The sequence below is a fragment of the Odocoileus virginianus genome, chromosome 20, assembly GCF_023699985.2.
Source record: "Odocoileus virginianus isolate 20LAN1187 ecotype Illinois chromosome 20, Ovbor_1.2, whole genome shotgun sequence".
NCBI lineage: Eukaryota > Metazoa > Chordata > Mammalia > Artiodactyla > Cervidae > Odocoileus > Odocoileus virginianus.
In genome coordinates, this window is record NC_069693.1 from 3,388,120 (window position 1) to 3,401,575 (window position 13,456).

The following is a 13,456-nucleotide window of genomic DNA, read 5'->3' on the forward strand; positions in this document are numbered from 1 at the left end:
CAGCATCGAAACATGTATATTATCTAGGGTGAAACAGATCACCAGCCCAGGTTGGATGCATGAGACAAGTGCTCAGGCCTGGTGCACTAGGAAGACCCAGAGGGATCGGGTGGAGAGGGAGGTGGGAGGGGGGACCGGGATGGGGAATACATGTAAATCCATGGCTGATTAATTTCAATGTATGACAAAAACCACTGCAATGTTGTAAAGTAATTAGCCTCCAACTAATAAAAACAAATGAAAAAAATAAAAAATAAAAAAATAAAAAAAATAAAGTTGCTGAGAGAGTAAATCTTAATGTTCTAACCACAAAAAAATAATATTTTAAAAAATAGGAAAAAAGGAAATGGTAATTATGCAAGCTGGTGGGTGTATTAGCTAATGCCACAATGAACATCACTGTGCAGCAAGGAAGTGGATCAAGTCAACCTGTGGTGCACCTTAAATTCACATGATGTTATGTCAATGACATCTCAATAAAGTTGAAAAAAAGGGTGATGTCTTGCAATGAAAATGAGATAACCAGGAGAAAGTTTTATGTGAAATATTTGACTTCTTATACTTGAAGAACTAGTGATAGCCAGGTAGGTGTCTGTAGCCAAATTTATCTATCCATCCATCCATCTGTTTATCTGCCTGTCTACCTACCTACCTGACTATCTAATCTATAGTCTCTATCAATCCATCATCTATTCATAGATTACAGGTTTATATATAGATCAGATATAGATATAGAAGGCTCATTCTTTAGACAAGCATGAAAAAACATTCCTCTACATGCTGCCATTGAGATAATTCCCAACATAACAGTACACTGCCTGCCTGATCAAGACCAAATGGGTATATTTGGTCCATGAATTCCATGGAGGCTATGTGGATCCATAGCCATCAAGGCCACATGGCTTTGGACTGATGGATCAACGAAGGAAAATCTCTGTCTGTATGGCAACCATCTAATAATTTTCTGACCCCAGCCCTTCCCCTGGGATGTGGGATCTTGTCTGAAGAAGGATTTGAGCCCCGTTCAACACTGGTGGAAGAAAATGCTCACTTCTCATCTGAAACATAAACAGGAAGGTTGATCTCCTCTTAGGCTCCATCTCAGAGCCCCCGAGAATGAAGTTCTTTGAGAAGGAAGCATTCCTCTGGGGCAATAAGTGTAGAAATTCTCTGACGAGGACCTCTGAGTTCATACTTCCTGTGGGTCTCACTGTCTCGTGAGACTCTGTCATCTGTTGATGCTCACTGTCAAGAGGCTAACTGAGCTGAGGCTGGCCGTGCAGAACCATGGCCCCCAAAGACACCACCTTCTTCTGTCTCGGTGAGCCCCCAAATGCAGGTGGGTTAGAGGGGCAGAAAGGGGGGAATCCGAAATAGTCAAGGTTTCTCTTAACTGGTGACTCAGGCAGTAAATAATCTGCCTGCAATGCAGGAGACCTGGGTTCAATCCTTAGGTTGAGGAGATCCCCTGGAGAAGGGAATGGCAACCCACTCCAGTATTCTTGCCTGGAGAATTGCATAGACAGAGGAGCCTGGTGGACTACTGTCCATAGGGCAGCAAAGAGTCAGATGGTACTGAGCGACTAACATTTTCACTTTCTCTTAACATAAGAACTCGGTGATTTCAGTGGCTGCCAAGAAGACTCTGCTCTCCTGAGTGGAGAGGTGGTCTTTGCCCAGGTATGTGTCTGCCCAAGCCCATGCTGACTTGTAAGGCTCAGTGGTCCCGCTGTCAAGTTGGCCTTGCCGAGTTCGTTCAGCCCATGCCGTGCTGTCTGGCAGTGCACAATGGTTCCAGAGTTCATGCAGAGGAGAGCCTTAGGGGCTAGAATCTGGAAGATAAAACTAAAAATGGGCCTTGTTTGCTGTTGAAGAGAACAAATGGTACCTGTATGTCTTTATGTTGTTCAGTTGCTCAGTCATGCCTGACTCTTTGCAACCCCATGGACTGCAGCACGCCAGGCTTCCCTGTCCTTCATTATCTCCCAGAGCTTGCTCAGACTCATGTCCACTGAGTCAGTGATGCCATCCAACCACCTCATCCTCTGTTTCCCCCTTCTCCTCTTACCCTCAATCTTTCCCAACATCAGGGTGTTTTCCAGTGAGAGTCTTTCTGTTGAGTAATTTGTAATAAAGGTTGGAAATTGGCGGGTGGAGTTTTCATGAATGTCTCTCTTCCAGTGCTCTGTCTTGGCCAGAGGATTCAGGCACAGGATGGTAAGTGTTTCTCTAAGTCTCCTCCAATCCCCTTGCATCCTCACGGCAACTCTGGGATAGAAGAGTCTGAAGCTCAAAGGGATTCCAATTTTATTTCTGGTTCTGTTGATTGCTATCTCTGCTGTGTTCCTTTTGCACAACTTCTACCTCACTTTGGAGTCTTTGGATCCCTCAAACTCATGCTCAGACCAGGATTTAGTCTTTGCCTCCAGTAGGCTGACTGTCCATCCAAGATGCGTGTTTTACTGAATGTTCACAACGGCAGGGATGAGGAAGTCAGGAACCACCTTCCGTTTCCCAATATTCTTCCTACATCAAATGTTCTCACAACCTAACTCTCCACAGTCCATCCACTTTTCTTCATTTAAGGGGACACTGCCTTAGAGAACTTTATGTAAGTGGCTTCAGCTCTCAGAACCAATTTCTTTGTCTATAAAGGTGGCTCAGATGGTAAAGAATCTGCCTGCAATATGGGAGACCTGGGTTGAACCCTTGGGTCAGGAAGATACCCTGGAAAAGGGAATGGCTACACCACTCCAGTATTCTTGACTGGAAAATCCCATGGAAAGAGGAGACTGGTGGGCTACAGTCCATGGGGTTGCAAAGAGTCCAACATGACTGAAAGGCTAACATTTTCACTTTCTAAAGAGAAATAAAAGTACCAATGAAAGCAGATTGGATCATGGGAGGATGGGATCATTGTGATCCAATTGTTGGGATTAATCGAGATAAGGCATATGAATTATGTACATGGTAAGTGTATTGCCTGTGATGGGTTTCTCAGGTGGTTCAGTGGTAAAGATACCTCTGATGATGATGGTGGTGATCATAAGGAAAAAAAAGTCTCTGAACTCTATGAAGGGCCCAGTCTCCACTTTCCTTGATTCATTGAAGTGTTGAAGTCGCTCAGCAGTATCCAATTCTTTGCGAACTCCATGGACTGTAGCCCACCAAGCTCCTCTGTCCATGGGATTCTCCAGGCAAGAACACTGGAGTGGGTTGCCATTTCCTTCTCCAGGGGATCTTCCCAACCTAGGGATCGAATCCAGGTCTCCCGCATTGCAGGCAGACGCTTTATCCTCTGAGCCACCAGGGAAGCTGCCATTAGTTTCTTTTAAAAAATTGTTTATTTGTTTGGCTTCTCTAACTGCTTTAAGAGACAGCTCTCCCCATATACTGAGGAAGGAGCAGAGAATTTGGGGTGAGATAGTCCCAGTTTCCAAACCAGTTTGGAGCACTCTTCAGTTTGTGGTCCTGAGCAACTAGCATGGTTTGTCCAAGCTTCAGCACCCTCACACTAGGGCGAAAAGCAGAACTGCATGTGGATAAGAGTTACCATGGCAACAAAACACCAAGCAAACCGCCTGGCAGACTAGGGGGCACTCTCCAGCGCTCTTAGTCGCCCAGCTGTGTCTGACTATCTGCGACCCCATGGACTGTAGCCCACCAGGTTCCTCTGCCCACGGGATTTCTCAGGCAAGAATCCTGGAGTGGGTTGCCATATCCTTCTCCAGGGGATCTTCCAGACCCAGGGACTGAACCCGGGTCTCCCATATTGCAAGCAGATTCTTTACCATCTGAACCATCAGGGAAGAGGGTAGAATTAATGTGTATGGGGTCTGCTTTGAGGGCAATGAAAATGGAATAGACAGAGATGATGATTGCACAAGATTGTGAATAACCTCCACTGAATTGTATACTTTCAACAGGGGAAGTTTATGTTATATAAAGTTCACCTTGATAAATAAATAGATATATAAATATATATGTATATATACACACACACACATATATATAAAGGAAGGAATTTTGTTCCTCAAAAAATCTTTCAGTTCCTCAAAAACCTAAATGCCCAATCCAGCAATTCCACTTCTATACATGTAACAAGAGAAACTAAAGAACAGATTCTAACAAGATACTTGTACCTCTATGTTCATAGCAACTTTATTCACAATAGCCAGAAGGTGGGAAAAATTCAAATGTCCACTGACATGAATGTATAAGCAAAACGCAGTCTATAGGTACAGTGGATTATTTTTCAGCCATAAAAAGGAAACATATTCTGATACATGCTACAACATGGATGAATCTTGATGACATTGCACTAAGTAAAAAAAACACCAGACACAGAAAAGCAAATACTGTTTATTCCACTGATACAAGGCATCTAGAGTAGGAAAATTCATAGAGACAGAAAGTCAATTAGAAATGACAAGGGCCTAAGAAAAGAGTGAAGAGTTGTTGCTTAGTGGTTTTAGGGGTTTGTTTGGAATCCTGAGAAAGTCCTGGAAATAGATGCACAATATGGTTGAGCTGCACAATATGGTGAGTATAGGGCCTTCCCCTGTGGCCCAGTGCTTAAGACTTCACTTTCCAATGCAGGGGATACAGGTTGGATCCCTCGTCTGGGAGTTATGATCCCACATGCCTTGTGACCAAAAAACCAAAACATAGAACAGAAGCAATATTGTAAAAAGTTTAATAAAGACTTTAAAAATACTCCACATCTATCCATATCTATACCTATACCTATATCTATCTATCTATATATGCACACACATATAGTGAGTGTAATTAAGGCCACTTAGCTGTGTACTTAGAAATGGTTTAAATTTAACCTTTACATAACACATTTCATTTTGGCCACAATTAGAAATTATCCCAAAAAAATTTTTAAGGAAGGAGCTATAAGTCTGTCATACCCTTCATTTAGTTGTTCCCCTCACAGAAAAAGAAAGATGTATGGTTTCTCCATGGCAGGCCACCTGAGTCTGGGCCCTGTTTTCTTTTAGGGAACTTTCCCATTCCTATCATATCTGCTATGCCCAGTTCTGTGGTTCCCTGGAATGGGTCGGTGAAGATCTTGTGCCAGGGAACCCTTGCATCTTACCTGTACCAGCTGGAGATCCTGGAAAACCTCACCTACAGAGTGGTGGAGAAGAAGTTGGGATTTCAGGAGGTGGCGGAGTTCGTCATTAACCACATGGATACAAACACCGCAGGGCGTTATCAGTGCCGATATGGGAGAGAACACCGCTGGTCAGCGCCTAGTGCACCCCTGGAGCTGGTGGTGACAGGTGAGGCCCTGTGCAGGTCTCTGACCCTCAAGTCTTTTTCTTTTCTTAGTTTTTCAGAGATGTTATTTTTAGAAGTTTCAAATTTCCAGGGAAATTAAGGTGATGTAACAGACAATGCCCATATACCTTGCGTCCAGTTTCCCCTACTCTTAACACATTGTCGATCAAAGGCTTATTAATAGGTCTTTTGTTACCCAAATGTTTATTGACTGCAGATGTATTGACATATTTTTAGAGAGTGATACAATTAACATCACTGGTGCAAAGTTGTTAGAGGTTATAATTGATCAAGGATTCTCTCAACAACTTATGACTGACATTATCATTCACATTTTGCTCCATTAGGTTTTTGTTCTAACCTTGTGTATATTATAAATGCAAGTTTATTACTGCAAAAGTTTCAAAAATGATGCACCAAGAAATTCTGAGTGAAGAATTTTTCGGTGCATTTTATGCAGTTACTTTCTCTGTTTGTCCAAGCAACACATACACTAGTGTCTTAGAAGATGATAGCTCTTCAGCATAAAGTTCTGATTGAGACAAGGTGAATATTAGATCAGCAAAAAGACAAAAAAAAACCTTAGTGATTAATTCTGATGTAGAAAGTGAAAATGAAACTCATGGTGCTGGAGAACTTTATAGGTGTGTCCGTTGTAAATATTAAATGTAAAAACCTGCAAAGTCTTGTGAAATAACAGAATTAATTTCTGACCTGCCAAAATAAAAATCTCTGGCTCCTTTGTACATGGGTTTACCCAACCAAGAATACTGGAGTGGGTTGCCATTTCCTCCTCCAGGGGATCTTCCCAACCCAGGTATCCAACCCTGGTCTCCTGTATTGGCAGGCAGATTCCTTACTATCAGAGCCACCAGAGAAAGCGCCTGGGATCCCCTAAGCGGTGAGCAATTAAAATATCTTCATTTTCATAAGAAATCCCTTTCAACCACACCTGATTTTATGTAAATGAGGTGACTTTTGGAAAGCACCTAAAGGATCTGAGCTGGTTGCCAGGGGAACCAACCAGGTAATTGGAGGGTTAGAATGCTCAGCCCCGCCCCACCCCCACCTGACCTCCAGGGAGGGCAGAGAGGCGGGAGGTTGAATCCATCCCCAAAGGCCAATGATGAAATAATCAGTCTCGCCTAGGAAATGAGGTCCTTCATTCTTCCAGTTCTCCCCTCTGGCTGTTCCTGACGCGTGCTCTCATAAATCAGTAATCTAATAAGCAAGCTGGCCCCCTGAGTTCTATCTGCCTCTCTAACAAATGAATTGAACATAAGAACTGGGACCCGACAACTTCCGATTTACTGCCGTTCGGTCAGAACCATGGGTGACAACCTGGACTTTTGATGGGCTCTGAAGTGGGGGGGCAGCTTGTAGGACTGAGCTGTTAGCCCAGAGCCCCAAACTGCAGGATCTGACGTTACTGCCAGGTAGAGAGTGTCAGAATTGAGGTGACTCGTGGGATGGGGAAACAGTGGAAACAGTGTCAGACTTTATTTGGGGGGGCTCCAAAATCACTGCAGACGGTGACTGCAGCCATGAAATTAAAAGACTTATTCCTTGGAAGGAAAGTTATGACCAACCTAGATAGCATACTAAAAAGCAGAGACATTACTTTGCCAACAAAGGTCTGTCTAGTCAACGCTATGGTTTTTCCAGTGGTCATGTATGGATGTAAGAGTTGGACTGTGAAGAAAGCTGAGCACTGAAGAATTGATGCTTTTGAACTGTGGTGTTAGAGAAGACTCTTGAGGGTTCCTTGGACTGTCAACCAGGAGATCCCACCAGTCCATTCTAGAGGAGATCAGTCCTGGGTGTTCATTGGAAAGACTGATGCTGAAGCTGAAATTCCAATACTTTGGCCACCTCATTTAAAGAGTTGACTCATTGGAAAAGACCCTGATGCTGGGAGGGATTGGGGGCAGGAGAAGAAGGGGACGACAGAGGATGAGATGGCTGGATGGCATCACCGACTCAATGGACATGAGTTTGAGTAGACTCCGGGAATTGGTGATGGACAGGGAGGCCTGGTGTGCTGCAGTTCATGGGGTCGCAAAGAGTTCATCGTGTCGCAAAGACACGACTGAGCGACTGAACTGAACTGAACTGTGGGATGCCCAGCTGGCATCTCAGAATCGCTCAGTGGTCTGGGGAGGAAACCCACAGGTTGGAACTGGGAACAGAACCATATGGCCCTTCTGGCTTTAGAGACTAGATCGCTGTCCCTGGAAGATACCTGCTCATCTGCTTGTTCGCTCAGCTCCAATTGGGACAGAGCACGGGTCCTGCAGGGGGCTCCCCAGGTGGCTCAGTGGTAAAGAATCCATCTGCGATGCAGGAGACGCAGGAGACGTGGGTTCGACCCCCGGGTCTGGAAGAACCCCTGGAGGAAGGCTGGCAATCCACTCTAGTGTTGTTGCCCGGATAGTCCCATGGACAGAGGAGTCTGGGGGGCTACCGTACTTCGGGTCACAAAGAGTTGGACACGACTGAGCACATGTACATGGGTCCTGTAATAGTGAAATGGGATGTTACCACCCCCCATTCCTTTGCATCAGGAAAACATGAGCTTCCGCCCTTCTCTTAGCATGGACCCAAAAGGAGTGGCGGAGAAACAGGGAAAGACAGAAATCTTGCCAACAACTCACTCTCTTCTCTTTCAGGCTTCTACGACAAACCCTTTCTCTCCACCGATGAGGGCCAGGTGGCGATGCCAGGGGAGAATATTTCCCTCCGGTGCAGTTCAGCACACATGTCGTTCGACAGATTTTCACTGAGCAGGCCGGGAGGGGCCACCCTGTCACGGCACCGAGACGCAAGACTCCAGGGGGACTTCACTCTGGGTCCTGTGAACCTCAGCTTCTCAGGAGTCTACACATGCTATGGCTGGCACAGCGGCCGCCCCTATGTATGGTCAGCCCCCAGCAATGCCCTGGAGCTGGTGGTCACAGGTAAGGGTATCCCCCCACCCCTGCCAGAAACTTCCGTCCTCCTCCTCAGGGCTCTCGCTGGCTGTCCAGGGCCTTGGCATCAGGCAGGAGAACAGAGAGGCACCAAGAAAGAAGATCGGGGCAGGAGAGACTCATGGCTCAGAGGATCGCGAAGAGAAAAGGCCTTCTCACCCATGTGACATGTGACTTTCACAGTGTGTCCCCGAGCTCTCCAGTGTCCTTCAAGACACATGGCTTGTTGAGAAAGGAGAGGCCCATGTTCAGAATCATCTTTAGGGGTGTCGTTGAGCCAGCAGATACAAGACACAACCATTGATGAACTCACTTTCTTTCATCACATGCTTAGTCGTAACAGGGAATACTGACATTAACCTCTAATACTAGAAGCCACTCGGAGAGGTTGACTGGTAACTTACCACTCATCAGGAAGACTCTAAAAAACTCTATCAAGAGCTTCATTTAGGGAAACTCACTGGTGCTCCAGGGATTAAGACTCAGGGCTTTGGGACCTCCCTGTTGGTCTGGTGGCTAAGACTCTGAGCTCCCAATGCAGGGGACCTGGGTTCAATCCCTGATCAGGGAACTAGATCCCACATGCTGCAACTAAAGATCTCACAGGCTGCAACTACAGACTCAGTACAGCCAAATAAATAAGCAAATATTTAAGAAAAAAATGGGGGAGACACTTCCTTGGTGGCTCAGTGGTAAAGAGTCTGCCTGCCAGTGCAGGAGATACGGGTTTCATCCCTGATCTGAGAAGATCTCACATGCCTCGAAGCAACAAAGAGCCTGTGCCATGATTGTGCTCCACAATGAGAGAAGCCACTGTCATGAGAAGCTGGAGAACCATAACTAGAGAGTAGCCCCCACCCACCCCAACTAGAAAAAAGCCCAAGCAGCAAGGAAGACCCAACAGAGCCAAAAATAAATAAATAAAATTATACATACATATATAAAGACTCAAGGCGTTCACTACTGTGGACCTGGGTTGATCCCAGGTTGGGGAACTAAGATCCCATAAGCCACAGTGAAGTGTAAAAAAATAAAATTCAAAAAGAGCTTCATTTTTATATCGTTTGCATGCATCACTCTGCCCAGAAGGAGCAAACAGGAGTTATAGCAGAGGAAAGCAACCTCTGGTGACTGAGTGGGATGACCACATTTGTCTCTCACATTTGTCTTGTCCAGTCATTCTACAAGCTAAGTGAATGTAGTAGTCATGGCCTTATAAGTTCATATGGCCAAATGGTCCTTTCAATTAATGATACAGGGACAGCTGGCCACCTGTGGAGGAGGGCTAAATTTATTAGCAATTCCCTTTAATGTAGACAGTCACTGTATCTTGTTCTAGAAATCACCTCCTATCCCAATGTCAGGATGAGCCTTTCTTATATTATCTTCCCAGACTTGAAATATTTTGCACTTTGCAATTAGGAATTCCAAGGCTTCCCTGGTAGCTCAGTTGGTAAAGAATCCACCTGCAATGCAGGAGACCCCCGTTCGATTCCTGGGTCGGGAAGATCCCCTGGAGAAGGGATAGGCTACCCATTCCAGTATTCTTGGGCTTCCCTGCCGGGTCAGATGGTAAAGAATCCACCTGCCCAAATCCACTTGGAACTGATTTCTATGTTTTAACAGAAGAGAGTTACTAGGATTTCTGAGCATTGTAATTTCACAATATTTTATTACATCCTTGAGCCCATGAGGTCCATAAAATAAATGGATAAATTTTTTAAAGGTGCAATGAACAGAAATAACTGATGAAAGGTCACACACCAGTGGACCAAGGTCACACTTAGCTTCCCTAAGTTTTTTGTGTTTTGATCACGCCACATGGCATTCAGAGATCCTAGTTCCCTGACCAGGGATTGAACCCATGTCTGCTGCAGTGGAAGTGCTCAGTCATAATCCGTGGATCGCCAGGAAAGTTCCAAATTTTTCCTAGGTTTGTCTTAACTTTTTTTTCCTATTTGCTTCCCAGATACCAATCATTGTATGAGAAAGGAGCACACACTGTTCCGTGGGGTGAGACGATGTAGAGGAGAGAGTTTGGGGCTCTGGATCTATGAAGATGTTTTGAGGATATGATTATATATTCAGTGAAACTGCCACATAGGGAGGGGATGACAAGCAAACAGAACATCCTCATAACCACCTCCTCCCCCATTTACAAGATACCTCTGGGGACCACAGCTTTGGACTCGGGTTTAAGGTGAAGTATAGAGACTCACATACAGGGGTAACCAGCTCATCAGTGCCGTGCGGTGCCTGCGTGCTCAGTCGTGTCCGACTCTTTGTGACCCCATGGCCTGTAACCCACCAGGCTCCTCTGTCCATGGGGTTTTCCAGGCAAGACTACTAGAGTGGGTCGCCATTTCCTTCTCCAGGGATCTTCCTGACCCAGGGAAAAACCCGCATCTCCTGTGTCTCCTGCATTGCAAGTGGATTCTTTACCCAGTCAGCCATCAGGGAAGCCCAAGATGAACTATGGTGCCCATGAATGCATGCATTGCCTGAGGAGCGGGTCCCAGTGAACACACAAACTGGGGAAATGAGCTCCCTTCCCAGGGCTCTTGGTCGGGAGGGAATGAAACATGACCAGTGATCATTCATTTCCTTCTAATGACATCTCTAGGTACCACGAGCCAAGATCACACGACGGAGAACTGGATTCGGATGGGCGTGGCAGGGCTGGTCCTCATAGTCCTCTTGGCCATTCTGGCTGAAAATCAGCTTGGCCCTCAGGTTCTACACCAGAAAGACCAGAAAGATCTTCCTGACCTGAGCTGGAGTCGACAGAAAAGTCAGACAGAATGGACCTTTAGACTAACTCCTAAGGACCACCAGGGATACTCCTAGAGCGGATGCTTCTTAGAAGAGCCAGCATCTGTGAAGTCCTATGCAGTTGCTTGGAGAGCACAAGGGAGACGGAGATATGAAGAAGCTTGGATCCCCTTTCAAACCAATCAAATGGTATTTTCTTATATGCATCTAATATATTTGCATTCCACCTTTCTAGACATAGTTGAGAATATTCTCAGTATCATCTTGGCTGAACTCATTTCCTGCGATAAGAAATAATGTAAAGCATTCTCAGTTCTCCTTGCTGTTTTTTACCCTCCCTCTATAGACTTTTGGGCTTACCAAGTGGCTCACTGGTAAAGAATTCACCTGCCAATGCAGGAAATGCAGGTTCCATCCCTGTGTCAGAAAGATCTCCTGGAGGAAGGCGTGGCAACCTACTCCAGGATTCTTGCCTGAGAAATCCCAAGGACAGAGGAGCCTGGAGGGCTGCAGTCTGTGCGGTCGCAACAATTTGGACATGACTTGGCACGCACACGCACACACTGTAGCCCTTTGAATTTGATTTTAATCAATTCTAATTCAGTCAATCATGTGATAACCAATTATATCACATGAGCAAACAGAGGCTCAGAAATCATATGGTTTGAATAATGGTAAAATGCGTGGATACAGAGTTTCAGTTTGGGAAGATGAAAAAGTCCTGGAGATAGATGGTCATGTTGGTCGCATGATGATATGAATGTCCAGAATGCCACTGAAATGTACACTTAAAAATGGTTAAAATGAAACTCTATGCCCATTAAATAGCAATTCTCCTTTGGAGGTATAGAGTTTCAGTTTTATAAGTTGAGAAAGTTCTAGAAATTTGCCTCACAACAATGGAAATGTACTTCACACAACTGAACTGTACACCTAAAAATGCTTAAGACATTAAGTTTCATGTATGGGGGGGTTACCATAATAATAATAAAACTTTTTAAAAATGGTTAAAATGGTACATTTTGGGTCATGTATGTCTTACCACAATTTTTTTAAAGTTCTTTGTGGTCTGTAGAAACTGAAAGTAGGTTAGTGGTTTCCCAATGCTGGGAGAGAGACAGGGTATTGTACAGTGAGTGATAGTGGGTAATAGGGTTTTTGTGGGGGGGGGTGGATTGGAGGTTTAAAAAGTTTTGAAATTAGATTGTGGTGATGGTTGAGTGACTGTGGAGATATAATAAAAAACCATAGAATTATACACTTTAGATGGTAAATTGTAGAGTATGTCAATTATATCTCAATACACTTGGGGTTTTTTAAACATTGAGAAGGATTAGAGGGGTCCTAAGATGGCGGAGGAATAGGACGGGGAGACCACTTTCTCCCCCACAAATTCATCGAAAGAACATTTGAATGCTGAGCAAATTCCACAAAACAACTTCTGATCTCTGGCAGAAGACATCAGGCAACCAGAAAGGCAGTCCACTGTCTTCAAAAGGTGGTAAGACTAAATATAAAAGACAAAGAGAGAGACAAGGGTTAGGGACAGAGACCCATCCCAGGAAGGGAGTCTTAAAAGAGGAGAAGTTTCCAAACACCAGGAAACCCTCTCACTGTAGGGTCTGTGGGGAGTTTTGGAATCTCAGAGGGCAACATAACCAGGAGGACAAAATAAATAAATAAATAAAACTCACAGATTATGTCAGTTCAGTTCAGTTCACTCGCACAGTCGTGTCAACTCTTTGCAACCCCATGAATCGCAGCACTCCAGGCCTCCCTATCCATCACCAACTCCCGGAGTCCACCCAAACCCATGTCCATCGAGTCGATGATGCCATCCAACCATCTCATCCTCTGTCATCCCCTTCTCCTCCTGCCTTCAGTCTTTCCCAGCATCAGGGTCTTTTCCAATGAGTCAACTCTTTGCATGAGGTGGCCAAAGTATTGGAGTTTCAGCTTCAACATCAGTCCTTCCAATGAACACCCAGGACTGATCTCCTCTAGGATGAACTGGTTGGATCTCCTTGCAGTCCAAGGGACTCTCAAGAGTTTTCTCCAACACCACAGTTCAAAAGCATCAATTCTTCAGTGCTCAGCTTTCTTTATAGTCCAACTCTCACATCCATACATGATCAGTGGAAAAACATAGCCTTGACTAGACGGACCTTTGTTGGCAAAGTAGTGTCTCTGCTTTTTAATATGCTGTCTAGGTTGATCGTAACTTTCCTTTGAAGGAGTAAGCATCTTTTAATTTCATGACTGCAATCACCATCTGCAGTGATTATGTGCCTAACGCAATTCCCAGCAGAGAAGCAGCCCAGACACTAGCGTCCACCACCAGCAAGCGGGGGCTGGACACGGAGGCACAGGCTGCCTTGCTTAGGGTAAGGACTGGGCCTGAGTGCCCAGAGGGCGATCTGAGG

General features: G+C 45.1%; 1 protein-coding gene across 1 annotated transcript; it reads left to right on the forward strand.

Annotated features, from left to right (window-relative positions):
• Window positions 1-1,234: 1,234 nt before the first annotated feature.
• On the forward strand, window positions 1,235-11,998 carry LOC110134911 (immunoglobulin alpha Fc receptor-like). The gene is made up of 5 exons (XM_020889627.2): window positions 1,235-1,321; window positions 2,182-2,217; window positions 5,010-5,294; window positions 7,962-8,249; window positions 10,885-11,998. Exons 1-5 carry the CDS (start codon window positions 1,288-1,290, stop codon window positions 11,106-11,108), a joined length of 867 nt encoding a protein of 288 aa, XP_020745286.2. The 5' UTR covers window positions 1,235-1,287; the 3' UTR covers window positions 11,109-11,998.
• Window positions 11,999-13,456: the final 1,458 nt, after the last annotated feature.